This window comes from Gadus chalcogrammus, chromosome 12, assembly GCF_026213295.1.
Source record: "Gadus chalcogrammus isolate NIFS_2021 chromosome 12, NIFS_Gcha_1.0, whole genome shotgun sequence".
NCBI lineage: Eukaryota > Metazoa > Chordata > Actinopteri > Gadiformes > Gadidae > Gadus > Gadus chalcogrammus.
In genome coordinates this window covers 1,731,210-1,750,668 of record NC_079423.1, presented here as the reverse complement: position 1 = coordinate 1,750,668, position 19,459 = coordinate 1,731,210, and the positions used below count along the sequence as shown (strand labels likewise).

At 45.4% G+C, this 19,459-nt stretch overlaps 1 protein-coding gene across 1 annotated transcript in view; it reads left to right on the top strand.

The window, feature by feature from the left end:
- raver2 (ribonucleoprotein, PTB-binding 2) overlaps positions 1–19,459 on the top strand; it is a 125,779-nt gene that overhangs the window by 70,087 nt on the left and 36,233 nt on the right. The window contains exons 3-4 of the mRNA XM_056604114.1: positions 7,509–7,816; positions 9,176–9,340. Coding sequence (XP_056460089.1) covers positions 7,509–7,816; positions 9,176–9,340 — 473 coding nt within the window. The remainder of the gene's footprint in view (positions 1–7,508; positions 7,817–9,175; positions 9,341–19,459) is intronic.

Sequence of the window (19,459 nt, the reverse complement as noted above, 5' to 3'; positions counted from 1 at the left end):
TGCGCCTGATTTAACTTTTCCCTTCACTTGGCAGAGATACTCCTGGTAGCACAAATCGGGCAGTATATGATGTGGATACAGAGAATGCTGACCCTGTGAAACAGCATCCATATAGGCTACCTCCATGTAAGAAGTTGGTGGTACAGGTGGAGGAAGACTATATGATGCGCATCGGGGTAATTGAGCCCTCAGACAGTGCCTGGAGTTCCCCAGTCATCTTAGTTGCTCCAGAGGGAAGAGCGGATAGGTTCTTTGTTGACTCCAGATGGGTTAATGTTGTCACAAAAGGGGATTGTGTTCCCTCTCCCTCGGTTAGAGGATTGCATTTATCAGGTGGGGTAGAAGAGGTTTTTGACCAAGATCGACCTCCAGAAAGGTTACTTTTAGGTACCATTAACAGAAAGGGCAAAGGAAGTGTCAGCTTTTGTAACCCCAGATGGGCTGTATCAGTTCAGGGTGATGCCTTTTAGATGACGTGGTAGTGTTTAGTGACACCTGGGAAGAGCATGGGGAGCACATCAAGGCTTTATTTCAGCGGTTGGCTGAGGCGTGGCTCGTAATCAACCTGTCAAAATGTGAGTTCAGTAAAGGTACCGTCACATACCTTGGTCATCAGGTGGGATGTGGGGTGGTGCAGCCTCGGTTGGCTAAGGGGCAACTCACACTAGGGCTGCGGCCCGTGCCCGAGCTCATTTGCATACTAAAGTCTACAACGTTTGGCTTGTGTGACCACGCCATCCGTATTCCAGCACGGAACAGCCCCTTGGCCACGGCACACTTGGGAGAGGTGTGCCGTGGCCAAAGTACAGATGTTAATGAGATGACACGCGCACACGTGCGGATGCGCAACGTGAGCTGGATGACATAGTCCTTGCGCGACCCTTCTTTCTTTATAGGTCCATGCCCTTCTTCCCCACAACATTCATTTTAAACAATGGCGGCAAGCTGTTCACGAGTGGGTTTACGTTGGTGCGATAGTTAAGTCGGGTGTTTACTTGAAGTTCGGGCCGACGACAGCATTCACGTTGTTGTTCTCCATTGTTGTTATGGTGGTGAGGACGCTTGGTGATGACGTATCGTATTACGACGTGAGGACGTATGTATGAAGGAGCAATCATGCCCAGGCCACGGCCTTTGGGAGCAGTGTGACCACGGGCCAGCGGGGGGAGTGGGGAGGGGGGGAATCGTGCTGAATCTTCCTGCAGCACGGAATAGGCAAACTTGCCTAGTGTGAGTGCGCCCTAAGGTTCAGGCCATTGTGGATTTTCCGACACCACGTACCTGCACTCAGCTGAGAAGGATCTTAGGGATGTGTGGGTTTTATCGCCGTTTTGTCCCTAACTTTGCAGCAGTGACCGCCCCTCTTACCAATTTATTGAGGAAGGATGTGAAATGGGACTGGACAGATGGGTGTCGGGTAGCATTGAATGGTTAAAACCATTTTGTCTAGTGCCCCCGTTCTCAGAGCACCAGAGTTTGAGAGGCCATTCGCTCTCGCTGTTGATGCCTGTGATGTCGGAATAGAAGCTGTCCTCCTACAGGCAGGAGAGGATGGTTATGAACAGCCGGTGGCGTACTTCTCAAAGAAACTCAACTCACATCAAAGAGTCTACTCTACCATAGAGAAGGAAGCTTTGGCCCTAGTCTTAGAAGTTAGGCATTTTGAGGTCTATATTGCGGGAGGTGAGCAGGCAGTGGTGGTTTATTCTGACCATAATCCCCTAGCTTTCTTAGCCAGGTTCCGTAATGCTAACGCCAGGGTATTTCACTTGGGTCTCGTATTACAGCCTTACAACTTGGTTGTGAAGCATATTGCTGGCAAGGACAATGTCATTGCTGATGCTCTCTCTAGAGCGTGAGACCTTGTTAACGACTGATATTGTCTACCCGGATTTGGCAGAGGGTTCTCTCGTTATTTACAAGATCCTCGTATTTTCAATGTATGGGTTGAGTTCTAATTTCGGTTAGAAGTTATTTTAAGGAAAATGTGAAAATGAAATGGAAGATTAGAAAAAAAAAAACACAAAAGGGTAGGCGAAAAATAAATAAATAATTGTGTTTTATGTTTTGTTTAGGGGGGAAGGAATGTCAAGATCCTACTGTTGGGTAATGTTAAGCTGGTGGTTAATGGGTTGTCGTGCTAACTGTGGGAGTGGCTCCTTTTATTGGCCTTGATTATGGACACCTGAGGGATCCAAGATGGCAGACAGAAGCAAGATGGTGTCTGGATAGACAGCATGCTGCCCTGTGGTTTGTTACCACTTATGTGTCTCGACTCCTGCCTAAACAGAGCCGTTTTGAATATACCAGTGGGGTCGTGAGATTACCAGCATTCGTAGTGTTGATCAGCAGAGAAATAGTCTGCCAAAGCCGTTGACGTCGCTTACCAACTGAGTATCCCCGGGTTGATAAGTTACAAGACTACTTGCGGAGTGCTACGACGGATGGCAGAAAATCATCAAATCAAATGCATCCAAATTTATTTTCAGATATAGACTTCAAATTTGGCATGGTTATACTATGGAATCTCCTCTTAGTAGCCATAGTGACAGCCAAGCCTAAGTGTTTTTGATGCAATGCTAGAGCTGTTTTAATAACAGAAAAAAAATCATTCATACACATTTCACTTTAAAATGTATATCTCTGCGGTCTTTGGCCGTATTGCTATGAATTTCACACCATATAGTCCCACAGTCACCTTGTACATGTGTGCCGAGTTTGCAGCTTGGCCATTTCCGGCACCAAATCAGTTGCGGTGTTGGGGTTGTTCATCATGACGAATGTATATCATGTTACATGCATATTGTACTTCCCTAGTGGAAATGGCAGCCTGTTATATTACCATCTATAGTTCATTTTGGCCCATCCTTGTTATCCCTAACTCATTTCACTAGTTCTACAAGACTGCCATACCTTTGGCAATGTCGTTCTTGAGATAAGTATTTGTAAAAAAGAAAAATAATAATATAATAATAATCATACTACTATATGATAGCAGGCCTTTCGCACAAGTTACTTAAGTTGGTCAGAGCGCATGTGCCAAGCAGCATGCACACATGCACATACACACACACGCACACACACATGCGCGCGCTGACTCAGACGTTTCAAGACAAGCAGCGCAGGACATCGCATACACACACACCGCACGCACGCACACACACGTCAAGCGGCCTGCAGCTCACACAGCACGCGCAAACTCGCAAATACACCGCACGCACAAAAGCACTCACGCAATAGGGCTGGGATAAACGATTATTTTTTAAACGATTTATCTAGCGATTATTTTTTCGATGCATCGATTAATTTTTTCAGTCCGATACGATTTTGATTATCGATTATCTTCCCATTAATTGACTAATAGCAATTTATACATGATGATTTACATATCTGAATGAAAAAAATATGAATTCCTTAACATTTCAATACATGTTTATTGCCTTTAAATTCCAAAATAAAAGTGCAAAGTAATGCATTCTTAGAATTCTACGGTGCTCGGTCATCTGCAGCTGCTACCGGGTGGCGCCTCTTCAGGTGCTGGTTCATTGCCGTGGTGCTAGAATGGAAAGCCATCTCCATTTTGCAAAGACGACGTATCACAGAATCGTTTCCTTTTACATTAAAGAATTCCCATACTTTAGAGGAACGAGTGCGTGGCGCCTTGCACTTATGAAAGTCTGAGGAGCCGCTCGCGTTGCTACTACGCTCCGGCGCCGCCCTTTTTTTTTTTTTTTTTTTTTTAATCGACGCGCATTTTTCACGTTGACGTAATTTATGCGTCGACGTCATCGATTACGTCGACGCGTCGTCCCAGCCCTAGCACGCACGCATGCACGTGCGCGCTCACATAGACACACTTGTAAGTCCTGATATTCTCCTGATGGGCCGTATGTGTGACCAAAATATCCTTACATTTGCACCCTGAAAATCTCCTGAATAATACTACCCCCGAGGTAGTCTTTTTTTCCGTAGGAAATGTAAATTACCTTATATGTGAATGAGGAGTAGAAAGTTGGTATTTCTCATACCACTTCAGTTGGCTTGTTCATGACGCTTCTGCATGCCATTGAGAGGCCCCCTTAATGAAATTCAGCCTTTTGCCTTTTGTTCGCGGAATGGTTAAAAAATATTTAAATGTTGGCTCTGCTTTTAAGAGTCATTTGTGGTAAACGCTAAAATATAGGTCTTATCATAACCCTAAAAGTACACATCATGCAATAAATTACAATAAATGAATTCACAGCTGCACGTGTATAGAAAATGTTTCTTTATTATTATTATTACTGACAACAGTGAGCTGAACATTATAGGGTCCCGTACACTCCCTGTTTTCTTAGTTTAACACAGAAATGAACTACATTTGTCCATGTGTTGGTTATATGTGAAATGAAGCAAAAAAATATGCTCTCTAACCCGAACAACGTTTTTCTCCAGTAACGTCGTTCGTGACTCCTTTCTTCTTCGTCGTTTCTTCTATTTGTCTCTAACATATGTTCCAATCTTTCATCGATCGATGCTTCAGATTTTGTGGATGCAACGGAATATATGATGCATCCTTTTAGCAACATTTAAGATGATTGCAATGATTTCCGCCCGTTCTGCCTCCATTTTGTCTACCGTTGATTCTACTGATGTCTAAACGACATCCATGTCCGTGCATAAAATATTAAGTGTGAATCATCCTCAGGGTCGAATCTCCTGATATACAAATTCGGCAAAAATGTGCTTATTATTATGCTTGCTTCATAACGTAAGGAGGAAATTATAATGCTTGCTTCATTACGTGATGGGTGAACCAAAACATTATACGTTGTAACATTATAGGCAAAATGTTATTATATTATGCGCTCAGAAATTTGTTACATTCTCGACTGGGGTTTCCACATTATTGCTATGGGTTTAATTACAACTAGAGTTTGAGCGCATGCAACGCGGGCGCGGAAACTCTAGTATTAATAATGATAATAATACTAACGATTACAATAGGGTTCCAACGGTTTAGTAGGACCCCTAATAACTCCACTAAGGAGCCTTGTTTACCTCCCTGCAAAGGGCTTTTGCATGGGACCAGTGGTCCTCGGAGCCGGGATGAGGCAGTGGGGTCCCGACACGGGAGGCGTGCTCTCGACTTCACGTCATTACGAAATGTTGCCTGCTGTAATCCCCACCGCCCCTCTACTTTTTAATTAGCGCTTTCAAACAGCCAACCTGACAGCAGAATTGCTTCCGCTGAGCTGATTTCAGCTGCGTGCGTGCGTGCGTGCGTGCGTGCGTGCGTGCGTGCGTGCGTGCGTGCGTGCGTGCGTGCGTGCGTGCGTGCGTGCGTGCGTGCGTGCGTGCGTGCGTGCGTGCGTGCGTGCGTGCGTGCGTGCGTGCGTGCGTGCGTGCGTGCGTGCGTGCGTGCGTGCGTGCGTGCGTGCGTGCGTGCGTGCGTGCGTGCGTGCGTGCGTGCGTGCGTGCGTGCGTGCGTGCGTGCGTGCGTGCGTGCGTGCGTGCGTGCGTGCGTGCGTGCGTGCGTGCGTGCGTGCGTGCGTGCGTGCGTGCGTGCGTGCGTGCGTGCGTGCGTGCGTGCGTGCGTGCGTGCGTGCGTGCGTGCGTGCGTGCGTGCGTGCGTGCGTGCGTGCGTGCGTGCGTGCGTGCGTGCGTGCGTGCGTGCGTGCGTGCGTGCGTGCGTGCGTGCGTGCGTGCGTGCGTGCGTGCGTGCGTGCGTGCGTGCGTGCGTGCGTGCGTGCGTGCGTGCGTGCGTGCGTGCGTGCGTGCGTGCGTGCGTGCGTGCGTGCGTGCGTGCGTGCGTGCGTGCGTGCGTGCGTGCGTGCGTGCGTGCGTGCGTGCGTGCGTGCGTGCGTGCGTGCGTGCGTGCGTGCGTGCGTGCGTGCGTGCGTGCGTGCGTGCGTGCGTGCGTGCGTGCGTGCGTGCGTGCGTGCGTGCGTGCGTGCGTGCGTGCGTGCGTGCGTGCGTGCGTGCGTGCGTGCGTGCGTGCGTGCGTGCGTGCGTGCGTGCGTGCGTGCGTGCGTGCGTGCGTGCGTGCGTGCGTGCGTGCGTGCGTGCGTGCGTGCGTGCGTGCGTGCGTGCGTGCGTGCGTGCGTGCGTGCGTGCGTGCGTGCGTGCGTGCGTGCGTGCGTGCGTGCGTGCGTGCGTGCGTGCGTGCGTGCGTGCGTGCGTGCGTGCGTGCGTGCGTGCGTGCGTGCGTGCGTGCGTGCGTGCGTGCGTGCGTGCGTGCGTGCGTGCGTGCGTGCGTGCGTGCGTGCGTGCGTATGATTGCGTATGATTGTGGATGATTGCGTATGATTGTGTAATTGGTCCTGACAGAAACAGGATTCCCCGGTCTGGGAATCAGTGTTGGCAATGCAAAAGCATAACGTGAGGCTATTTTGAGTCAATGCAGCGCCTGTCGTTAGATAATTTGACACTAAACAAGATTTACCAGGTGTCCATGTGACCCTTTGAAAAAGAGAGAGAGATCTGTCAGTTGCTTTTAAATCAGCAACATTTATCATATTCTCTGTGTGTACATCAATGTGGATTACTTTCTGTTGCAGTGTTTCTCAAATAGGGATACTCATACCAAAAACGGGACCTCAAAGGGTTGAAGGGGGTACTTGGAATATCAATGGTCTATAAACAAGGATAATCTGAAAGAAAAAGCTTAGAAAGAAACAAGACAAAGTTGTCGGTGATTGAATTGAAAAAGCTCCAGCACACCTCTGGCTTTGTGCAATTTTCGGGGGAGAAATTCGCTAAGAGTTGCATGACTTTCCAATAGCCAGTCATCCCGGGAAGTGATGTGAAAGGCTTTCTTAATGTAAGGTTTTGTGCTGGTGCAAAGGGTTCTATATTTTTGAGGGGGTGCATTAGTAAAAACTTTTTAAGAACCACTGCTCTAGACAACGGTGAGACGTGTCAGTATATTTTAAGATAAATTGTGCTTATCTTCTGTGTGTATATCAATGTGGATTACATTCTAGACAGTGGCTACCTACAATTGAGCTAATGTCTTGTCTTTCTCTCTATGTATACGTCTGTGTGTACGTTTGTCTGTCTGTCCACCGGCATCTCTATTTGTGTCTCTGTCTCTGTGCTTTGATTATCTCTTTGTTATTGTTTCGTTTGTTTTGTCATGTCTTTATTTTCCATACATTTTCCATTACATTTTTTTCTGTGCATCCCAACATGTGCCTCCTTGTTTTTCTGTTCTGTTTTTTTCTGTTTTTGCCCCCTGTCCCCTTTTTATCCACCATCTTCTCTTTGTCCTTGTCTCATTGTCTCCCTCATCCTGCGTCCTTCGTTCTCATCTCCTCCATCCCCTTGTCCTCATTTCCTTGGTTCCTCCATCCCCGATCTACGTCCTCGTCTCCCCCGTCCTCGTCTCCCCGTCTCCATCTCCTCCTTGTCTTCTGCGTCGTCGTTTCCTTGTCTCCTCCTCCATCCTCTGTCCTCCGCTCCTGTATCCTTGTCTCCCTCGTCCTCTTCTCCTTGTCTCCTCCATCCTTCGTCCTCGTCTCCTCCAGCCTTTGTGACTTTGCTGAATGGCACCCAGGCTCAGGATGCCATCCGCTCCCTCCACCACAGCACGGTGCGCGGCCGCTGCATCAGCGTGGCGCTGCAGCCCACTGACTCGCTGCTCTGCCTAGCCAACCTGCCGCACGCCTTCACCGGCCAGCAGTTCGAGGAGCTGGTGCGCGCCTACGGCAACATCGAGCGCTGCTTCCTGGTGTACAGCGAGCTGACGGGGCACTCCAAGGGCTACGGCTTCGTGGAGTACATGAAGAAGGACTCGGCGTCCCGCGCGCGCTCAGAGCTGCTGGGCCGGCCGCAGGTACCACTCTTGCATCGAGATCTCCGGTGGAGGTGGGGAGGGGTTGATGAGTTGTTGAGTGGATGTGGTTATGAGTGGAGGTCGGAGAGATTGCCAATTCCTATATAAAACCTTATTTAATAAAACTTCACCCACAGGTTCTTCTTATCTTGTACAAATGATAGACGATAGTGACTATTCTAGTTAGCAGTCATCGATGTTGTCCGCGCTCTCGTATGACTCCCAGCAATAATTGTTGTCCTTCCATAGATTTATTTGCCAGGCCTCGTCTAAAGCCATACTCGAACTGGCATCTTGTGTATTTGGGTGCTTTCTAAATCAAATGACAAACGAGATGAGGACAGTAGTGTAGAATCAGGATGGTTGCAACCATTGTTTGGTTTGGTTGAATTACGTGAAGATGTTCAAGAAGCTGGTGATGCAAAGAGTATTAGTGAGAAAGAGGGAAGACTAACAGAGTAGTAGTGAGAGAGAGGGAAGACTAACAGAGCAGTAGTGAGAGAGAGGGAAGACTAAGAGTAGTAGTGAGAGAGAGGGAAAACTAACAGTGGTAGTGAGAGAGAGGGAAGACTAACAGAGTAGTAGTGAGAGAGAGGGGAGAATAACAGAAGTAGTGAGAAAGAGGGAAGAATAAAAGGGTATTAGTGAGAAAGAGGGAAGACTAAAAGGGTATTAGTGAGAAAGAGGGAAGAGCACCCTGGAGGCCTGAGATCCACTGAATTTTATAAAAACATCAGAGTAAAATACTAGCGGTGTTAAACAAATACAAGACAAGGGGGTCATGAACTCCTGTATGCAAATTGAAATAGACTAGATAGATGGATAGATAAATAGATAGATAGATAGACAGATGGATAGTTATAGATAGTATTTAGGAGGACTTTTATGCCGGTGCAATTCATTCAATATATTTCTGGCAATACTTGGCAAAAAACTCTTATTTAGTATTTATATAGTCCTCGCTAAAGGCATTCTATTTTAACCATGTTGTAATCTGTCTGCATCTGTCAATTGTCAATCGTCAAGCCATGTGTTGCCAGAACTTGCAAGGAAACAAAGGTCTAAATCAATAGTGAAACTGCCCAGTGTACAGGCTCATTCAGAGTCATGCAGCCTGTCTGTAGAGGGCTTATATTTAGAGCCAGCATGCAATTCACATTATCATAAGGGATTGAGTCTAGGTACAAAAACGCTGATCTGTAGGAGGTGAATGATAATATTAATAATCTTATTACTAGGATATTGACCACCACAACCATACGACCACAACCATGCACAAGATTGAAAGTCGGACTTATGACATTGATACAAATGGAACCCAAAGCAACAAGCTGAGTGGGCTGGTCCTTGAATGTGCAGGGCGACCGGTCTCTGATGGTGCAGTGGATGGACGTGAACCAGCTGATCCAGGAACAGCAGCTCCACTCCCGGTGTCTGTGTGTGGACAAGCTCCCACTGGACCTGTGTGACTCTGAGGAACTGACCCAGCTCTTCTCCGACACCTACAAACCTGTCTTCTGCCAGGTGAGTGTGGTGTGTGTGTAAATCACATCCGCATTGTATTCTATTTTGCATCAGGTTTGCAATAAAGTCAGCGAGAATCACAGAATGGCCCGTCTTTCAGATAACGTGTCATCGCTGTGTCCGCACTCGCACCCTTCCGACTCGGCGCCCTTTAGCACAAAACTGCTCTTCAGTTGTGTCCCGTTGTCTTCTTTTGTAATATTTCCAACCAGTGTTTTTCCAACGCTTTTCCCTTCAACCCTCAATCCTCTCCATCCCTCCATCCACCCACACACGCCTGCCGGGCAATCACTCTCTCGCCATCAGTCATCTACTGCCATTCCCGTTTTAGCCCAACCTCTCTGCCCCACTCCCACGCACAAATCAATAGACCCACATCTGCCAGCTCCCATGATGCATTGTGGGCGTATAACTCATGCTGCTTCGCTGTTGCGGAGCTCTGCACTCTTTAGCCTATGGCTCTACTGTGTGTGTGTGTGTGTGTGTGTGTGTGTGTGTGTGTGTGTGTGTGTGTGTGTGTGTGTGTGTGTGTGTGTGTGTGTGTGTGTGTGTGTGTGTGTGTGTGTGTTCTCTGGCTGCAGGTACAGGTCTGCCTCAGCCCACACAACCCAGCCAGGGCTCTTATGTGAGTGTTCATAACAAGCGGAGAGCGTCAGATAGGCTTTTACTCAGTCACCCTGGCAGCGCAGCGGTGATATCACTAGCGGTGATATCACTAGCGGTGGCTCCTTTTCTTCATAGCGTGTCTCTTATGTAAACCTACTTCAACACCCCCCCCCCTCCCCATTGCAAGAGACTGCTTTCATTCCATTGCAAGGGCCCCGGGGCCTCTCTTCTCTAGCAGATAGGGCCGTACCCGATGGTCTGTAGATGACTCACCGGCGTGTAGGTGTGTGGAGTGGGGGGGAGGTGAGGGGTTAAGAACGCCACCCATCATCATCATCATTGGTGGGAGAGAGAGAGCTTCACCAAGGTCAGGTCTGATGGAGGTAGTGGGGGATGAACTCCACCACAAGGAAGCAGTTTAAGAATGTCAAGCTGCTCAAGGCAAAGGTGGACAGATATGTGTGGATGGATGAAATGTGGATGTGTAGAGTGGAAGGATAAATGTGTGGGTGAATGGATAACTGAATGATGAAAGGATGTGTGCATGGATAAATACACATTAACACACTTTTTAGCTCATTCTGATTCCTGTCCCACGATATAATAAGTCTTGTCAGTTTGACGGCTCAAGTGTTCCTTTTCTCTGTTACAGGTCAGTCATGACCTCCTATCTGTGCTCAGACAGCTGATGATCATTCCGCACGCACGCGAAACATTCATGTTATGGTCTGCCCTGGTGGGGAGTGATTTGAAAATGGCTGGGGAGCAGGTCATGACATCACCCAGCAGTCTCTCATGCATGAGTTCTCTTGATTACACACACACACACACACACACACACACACACACACACACACACACACACACACACACACACACACACACACACACACACACACACTCTTTAACTTATTTATTTATGTTCGCGATTCATAATAAATGTACATAAGGAAATAAATGTTACAGATACAAAACATTGCTCAAGCATGATCCAGCACTGAGGGTAGGTTGACAGTTCAAACAGCAGATTATGGGTACACACGACACCTTCTCCTCCAAATGTGGCGACTTCCAATAATGGAGGATATTGAACAGTATTTTACCAGATATTGACATTTATAGGCAAGATATTTTTTGTACAAGAGGGTGATATTTTACCAGCTTTGTTAAGTAAGCCTCCTCTAGACTTGAATCAATCTTCCAGAATGAACACATTTCTATTGTTCTCATCAATGATCGTAATATCAGGCCTGGTGGCACTTAAATTAGAGAACACGGACGTTTCTGCAAACCAACTGGAAAACATTTGTTGTCTAACAAGACAATTTATATGCATTGACACTGAAAATAAAAATGGCAGCCGTTTAATATGTGTGACATGGATTCGATTTTTTGCTCTTGTCCATGATGCATGCATAATGTGAGTGGGAACGAGGGTACCAGATTGACAGGTTTAACTTTGTTAGGGATACCTGAAGCCTCGCTTTGACTGTGAAAATATGTCTTCATCAATCGAAGAATTGGGAAAAAGTGGTATGTGATATGGAGTGGTCTGCACAAAGGATACAGCCTAGCTTTGCTTGAAGTTTGAGTCCCCTCCAATGACAGCAGAGACGCGCGGCTGTCGCCAGGTGGAACTGTGTAGCGAAGACCGTCTTCCAGCGCTGTTCCGGTCACAGTGATGTTTTTATCCTTAATAACTATTTTATGAGGTGTAACGTTTCTGGTATCGACTCCAAACCACTGCAAGTCAACACCAGCCCAGTTACAGAGATCATTGAGATCAGGCCAGTCAGATCTAACCCCAAAACCGGTGGCATGAGTGTCCAATTTGCCGTACTCTTTCTTACAGAAGCCTAGAAAGCTGGGTTCCAATTCTCGCTTTCGTCATTGTTAAGCATGTTTAATAAATGTGACAGACTAGTGGCGATGTAAGTCCACTCTAAGTCTGGGATTCCTAAGCCCCCCTCACTTCTGCTGTGATGAATCATGTCGCGGGTTGAATGAGTGTTCAGACCAAGCCATCCTCTCACTGTCTGAACAGTTTTGTTGTTTAAGTTCGCAAAACCTTTCGTGATATATGCACATTGGCGATTAAATGTTGCACTTTTGATGAAGCTCTCTGTCTGATTGCATCTATTTTCTTAAACGGCGGCAAGGGGGATGTGTACATTTTTTGCAACCTTGTGGTGTATTCAGGTATTATTTCTTGTACTTGTGGGTCCAAGTCACCAGCATAGTTAAATCGGTGTCTAAGATAAGTGTATGATTCGTGTCGGGAATATACCCTAATTATTTTTGTGGGTCACGGTTGGATATTGACTGGTACCACCTGTTTCCACCGCTAATCCTTTTATAAAGCGCTGCGCATTTAGACTCCTGTACTTCGAGACCTGACCACTCGAGGGAGACGTCCGTCTTGCACAGCATGTTATGTATGATGCTCTCCTGACATTTGCACATCGTCAGCAAATGCTTGCACAGGGTTTGGGGAGATGAGTTCAGATGGGGCGCAAGGACGCAGTGCGTCGGTAAGGAGGGACGTCATATCCAGCCACCGGTCAATTTCTAAAAAGTTCACTGCGCTCCACGGAAAACCGGTCTTAATGCCAAGGCGCAAGGGTATTTATTCTGCGAGCTGGACTCTGTATATGACCTGGATAAAGGAGCTTTTATACACGTCTTTCATTATATCGTGTACATTTGGAGCAGGTGTATTTCCTCCAGAGACCTTATCATGATATGTGGGAGCATTCTGAACTAGTCGCGGAAGTCCAAAAAAACTGAATGGAAATCATCTATGGCCTTTTTTGATCAACCACATGTTCATTCATCCCTTGCCTCTATATAGGGCTTTTGCTTAGTGGACAAGATGTTTGCATCCACCAGCCAGGGAAGGATACGACTAAGAACGAATTTCAAGAACACTTTGTAAATTGTTGGTAGCAGGGAATTATCCCTCCAAGTGCTGGGGTCATTCGGCAAATTAGTGAATTCTATGAATTAGTGCTCCTTTCCATGATTCGTGAACACGTCTATTACAGTTTTTCTCAGTGGCTTTGGTACATTTCTCAGACCAGAATTTTAATTCTCAAAACTACCTGTTCAATCTTCACATCAGTGTGTCACTTGTTCACATCAAAAAACGGTTTCTCATTTATTTGAACATGTTGCAAATGCTTTGGTACATCCATGCAAATGATTATGTACAATTCTCTGCTCTTTCTTACATTATCAATTGCTTATGTCATGTTGATTGAAATGTATTGTGATGGGTCTCTATTGAATAGTCTCACCGCCACAACATTTAGCCATTAGTTCATTGGTCCTTAAATGCAAAATGGTTGAACAAGTTGTCATAATATGTCAACCATATTTATATACATTTCCATTAGACTTTTTTTCTAAACCTGTCCTGGATTGGTAAATTGCTCCCAGGTGAATCTTGACTTTCTCTAATGGAGGGAATTGTATGAAGCGTTAGATCAACCAATGATCAACCAGTTTACTGAAGTAGCTCAAAGGTGCATCTCATGAACCATCAAGTATATATATAGCTGGAGCACAACACAATGTTACAATGTTTGACAATGGATAGACAAGGAATTGGACAGGGTCAACAGCCAGAGGATTGAGGTGGCGGAGGAGTTGGCCGCCACGCCATGCCACACTTGTAGACCATGTTCTCAATCATGTTCTCAATCATGGGCTTACAATGGCTGAGGCTGGTCGAAGGGTGCAGCTAAGTGTTGGGAGAACAACTGTATCCTAAATCATTCAGACTTTTCGTCGACAGAACAGGTATGTAATCTAACGATAGGCAATGTACTGTATACTTTCTGTAATGCTTCATACAATATTACAGTATTCCACTTGCATTTTACAATATACCGTAAGTATACTTTTACTGTACTGTATTTTTTTCCACATAGGATTGCAAGACAACCTCACAGAGGTGGCAGAGGGCCCCTTTTCACACCTGAACAGGAGCAGGCCTTTTGCACCATGGTTGTAGAAAACAATGCCATAAGACTAAGGGAGATAAAGAGTGCCATTATAGAGGACAACAACATCTTTGAAAACATCCAAACAGTCAGCATCTCAATAATTGACAGGGTGCTGAAGAGGCACCAAATGAATATGAAGCAGCTGTACAATGTTACATTTGAAAGAAACGGTGAAAGAGTGAAGGGGCTGCGCTACCAGTATGTAAAGGTAAAGCATGTATGAGCATGCAGTAACTTTACCTCACAGTAAACACGACAACATTGTATAGTGATATACAGTACTGTAAGTGTGACCCTTACACATTTGCTATGGCTGAAGAAAAGAAGATGCAATATGTGCTATATACATTTGATGTAACTGTATCTTGTCCAAAATGAAAATGCATGTAATTCATAAAACTCATTTTGTGTCTTCTGGATATAGCGTATAATGGAACTTGAAGCAAGTGAACCAACGCACAACTTCATCTACGTAGATGAGGCTGGATTCAACCTAACGAAACACAGAAGGCGTGGTCGAAATATCATCGGCTACAGAGCTACAGTTGATGTGCCAGGCCAACGGGACGGGAACATAGCTATAGGTGCTGCTATATCTGAGAATGGTGTGCTAACGCTTATTCCCATTATTGGGCCATACAATACAGAGCGTCTTGTCACCTTTTTAGACACTCTCTACAGGGATCTCATCCCTGAACCAGAGAGGGTCAGATTGGAGATGACTTCCCAAAGTACGTTAAAGTTTTGGACAATGTCAGTTTCCATCGCTCCAACATCATCAGGCAATGGTTTGCGACCCACCACAGGATGCTGATGGATTTCCTCGCACCCTACTCCCCATTCCTTAACCCAATTGAGGAATTTTTCTCAGCCTGGCGATGGAAAGTATATGATCGCCAGCCACATACACAGATGACCCTTCTGGCTGCCATGGATGCAGCGTGGGATGACATCACAGCAGATGCCTGTAGAGGCTGGATAAGACACTCTAAAAGATTCTCTCCATGCTGCATCGCAAGACTAGATATTCGTTGTGATGTGGATGAGATCTTGTGGTCCAACAGATAGGAACGTCAGGAGGTGTAGAAAGACTGCACTGTAATTCCTACAGTACTGCATGTACAGTTTTTCCTGTTCATGTTCACATTTCTACTATTTTTATTTTATTTTGCAGTGTTATCTTTTCCTTTCTGTATCACAATGACATGGTCTGTTAATAAATTACAGTACAAATAGTAAAATCTTAAATGTGAATCTTGTACAGTCTCTTGCAATCAATCTCCCATATGTACTAAGGTGTAACTTACAATTTACAATAATTGTCTTCAAACCTTTATTGACAACATGACAACATGTTATATTGACAACAAATTACAAATGAGTAATTTGACTGTCTTATCCGTACACAATGAAACAAGGACTTGCCATTCTGATGACACTGACATGTTCATTGACACAGATATTTAATTTTGAGAAACTAAAGATTTTGAGCACGAAACTGGCTTTTGCATGAAATGCATGGTGTTTTGCTATTTGTACAGATTAACAAATTTCAATTCTGATCTGAGAAATGTAACAAAGTGACTGAGAAAAACTGTAATGAGACAAGTGTTGAAGATAGGCAAAAGTGTCTTTCAAGTGTGTTGATTTCAATGTCTAATACGTGACTCCATTACTACCACTGGACTTATTGAGAGGCAGACTGTCCAAGACGTTTCTCAACTCATCCTCTGTGAAAGGAGAAGACAACGGTAGAAACTTTGGATCTGGTGACTGTAATAAATCAACCCATGGTGGAGGTATGGGAGTGTCGTCAATGAGAGTGCTGCCTTGGCTTATATCAGAGTAATATGACTGAACTTCATGGATGTTGATGGCACATGGGGGTGTTTATGGATACTTGCTGTTATTCAGAATGATTTTAATAGCTCTCTTTCTGCGATGTTGCCATAGAAAAAAAACTTGTTTGCACCTCCTTTGTGTCCAGCGTTTCTCTGAAGGCCCTTTCTTACGCCTGGAAAGTAATCCACTGTTGATCTGTAAATTGATTGTTTTAGGCAGTAAAATCCACAGACTGGAGATCTTCTCCCGTTAGGTGTTGCACAGGTGTCGGGCCCTAGCCACGCCACTTTTGTTTGTAGATCCTACCGCTTGATAAGGCTTGTTTGTGCGCTGTTTTGATCGTCAACAGTAAACACATTATCAAGATCGTTTTCAGAAGCAAAACTGCCATTCAGATCGCTTGAACACCCCAGATCACTACACTAAAGAAAATAAATGTATTGAGAAAGTGAATGACGGTTGTTCAAAACATGCCCATAGGTTTATAATTTGTATCCTAGAGCCCCTAGATCCTAGAACAGATATCCCAGAAATTCATATGCCTCTGACGGATAAAAACTTAGTAGGGGGGCTCATCACGATTATTTCACAAGGGCCCTTAACGACCTACTCTGTCAACTTGCGATCTTATGACCAGGAAAAGCATTTGACGTTCCCTGCTTTAATAAGCTTACTTTGAAAATTACTGCAGGCTGATCGGAAAACTAGGACGTCTTAAAGATCTGTGTTTCAGGATTCCGTCGCTGATACGCTGTGACCTTGGCGTTAGAGCGTGCGAGGAGGGTCATTTGTATGAGTCCAACTCAATGCCGGAGAGTTGGCAGCTCTGTTTAAACTTTTAAAGTATGCTGTCATCCATACAGTGAGCTAACTTAAAGTATGCGTTAAATAACGCTAACGTACACTAGAATAGGTCACTGTATGGATAAAACAGTGAGCTAACGTAATGTATGCTAATAAAAACGAGCATTGCCTATCAACCTCCCATCACTCTTATTTCCCTCTCTCCAGTGTTTTACCTCCCCCTCTGTCCGTCAACCATCCATCTGTTCTTGGCTGCCGTAGGAGTGAACAGTGTGAGTGGGAGGAGTGTGGGAGGACCAAGGGGAAGGAAGTGCAGTGTTGCTAGCAGCTATTAGTGTGTGGAGGGTCTTGTTCACCATTGTGGTGTTATTTCTTTATTTTCAACACACAGTTAGTATTTCCCCATTTTTACACTACAGGGATAAAATATATATAATTACAAACCGTTTAGTGGCCGTGTTGGAAAGTAGTCCTAGAGTAAGTACAGTTGAGCTGAATAGGGACAGACCCAACATAATGTTTTTGAATTGTTGGCGTCCTAAATAGAGTTGAACAAGCAAAGAAATAAGGCCCCTGCTACCTTCACACTCTGTTAAATATGAATACGAAGCAAAGTCCACATTCCGTGTGCTTTGGCCTTAAAGTAGTTCTGCTGACCTACTTAGCTGTGGCTGATTTCTCCAGGGGTTCAAAGGTCGAGTATCAAAGCATCCTCTTGTAGTGTTTGTGGATAACGCGGGATTAAAATTCTGCTGGCTGCATGTCAGCATTTAGCTTTATTAAGTTCCAGTGATTAGCAGATGTGACCCATTCGCTATAGACTATTAAGCTAACTGCATTATTCATTCTGCTTTTAGATTAACCAATAGCACCACATTGATGACTAAAATTTAGCACCGGAGGGAGAGTGTTTCATGGTGTCAGCTGAAGTATACCTCTCCCGTCTCTGTTAGTGTTTATATGCATTCCTAAACACATATCAATAGTTTTCCCGTTACCCGCGTTTTCCCATTATTTTTTTGCTTTTAAAGTCAAGCAGTGGTTATACTTTGGCAACCCGGCCCGGGCCAATTAAGGAGATGCCGAGCACCTGAGGAACAGGTGGGGAAGAAGGGCTTAAATAGCTGCTTCTCTACTCATTCTGGGCTCTCCCAGCCATGTGGCTCCTGTACGGAGAGACCGGTCCTCGTGGGTGACGGGATTCCACCCACGAAGGATAGGCCCGCCGTTCTTTTTGTGTTTTTCAGCTCGAGACTTTATGTTTGGAATAAAACATGCCCTTTTGGCTTTTTTCCTCGAAATTGTGTCCTGTTTGGGAGGAGGAGGTTCGCTCCCCGTGCAGGGTTGCCACATATGGTGGAGAATGTAGGCGTCTCGAACGAGCTACAGACCATTTTTGAGTGAACACCAACCTCTAGCAGCCTCTAGCAGCCTCTAGCCCCGGAGACGAGGCAGCGGGAGACGAGGCAGCGGGCGACGGCGGCAGAAGAAACAGCCGCACTAGACGCAGGACCGCCACTCCTCCGAGAGGCCACCCGAGGCTTCATCAAAGGGTGGAGGAGTGTGGCAACAAGAGAAAGAGAAACCCAATGTCGGAGGAACAGATGAAGAGAATAGGGAGACTGACCGACAGAGAGGCCAGACACGAATAAACGTAAGGCGAGCTTCTCAGGAAAAGCGTGAACTAAAAGAAAAAGAAGACTGCAAATCGGATGCCGACTTGGCCGTGTTGCTCTTGAAATTGTAAGTACCCTTGGGTGAACTTTGTTCTCTTGGAATTGTGGCTCTCTTGATGTTGTTAGTCTCTGTAAAATCTGTTTGCTCGACCGTTTTGTTGTGAGCCCTGTTTGTTTCTAGCTTGCTAGGGTGTTAGCGTACTCGCTACCAAACACCTTTGTTTCCATGGTGGTTTTGTTTTATGTTCGTCTGTCTCGTCCCCCAGATACAGGCTAAATCCCTGAATCCAGGTTCATGTTTATTTAGATAACTAGACCATTATTTGAATGCCTCAGATTTAATTTTAAAATTTCTAAGAGTGTTGCCGATATCATGTGCGGCTGGCATATAATGCAGTACCCTGCACGAGAGCTGCTAGTTAGCCCATGTTCGACGGTATCAGAGCTGTTACATTTTACTAGACGTGAACCTCCATTATAGCTTTACCCATGTTATACCTTTTGTGTAGTTCCCCTTGTGTAAACATATTTGTAAAACGATTGCTTTGAAATTTTTTAGTGTTGGCAAACAGCATTGTTATGAGTTATCGTTACGAGGCTTGATGACCCAAGACGGCTCGGCCTGCTTGCCCTGGTACATCCACCACCCCCATCCGAACTTGTGCGGGTACAAGTGTCACAAGGAAACCTTAATCCAGAGAACCCTCAAGAAGATGCTACACAATTCTCGTAAGGCAAACAACAAACCATGAAGAACTGTCACTTGCTTTTTTTTTCAATATCCCAAATAAATATTTTTCTAACCTTAAAGTGTGTATTATTGAACAACTGAAGAAAGGTGGTGCAATTCCGACAAGTACACAAGTGACATACTTGAGCAGATACATAAATGTACTATTGCTGCGCAAATTGTTCATGCTATCGTTATGTATTATGTTGGCCAACACCCTTACACTGATCGTTCTGTTCAACGACCAAAGATAAAACAATTCTAATCGAGAATGATATAACTGCAAGCGGTGATTAACGGGGTCCGAGCTAAATTAAAAGTCAATACACTAATGGAAGATATATAAATATAACATTGTCATATTTAAGGAAACATGTTCCACTTATAAACCTGAACTGCAGCCTCATTCACATGGTCAAAATGTCTATTGATAAGCACTAGTGCTGTCAGTTTA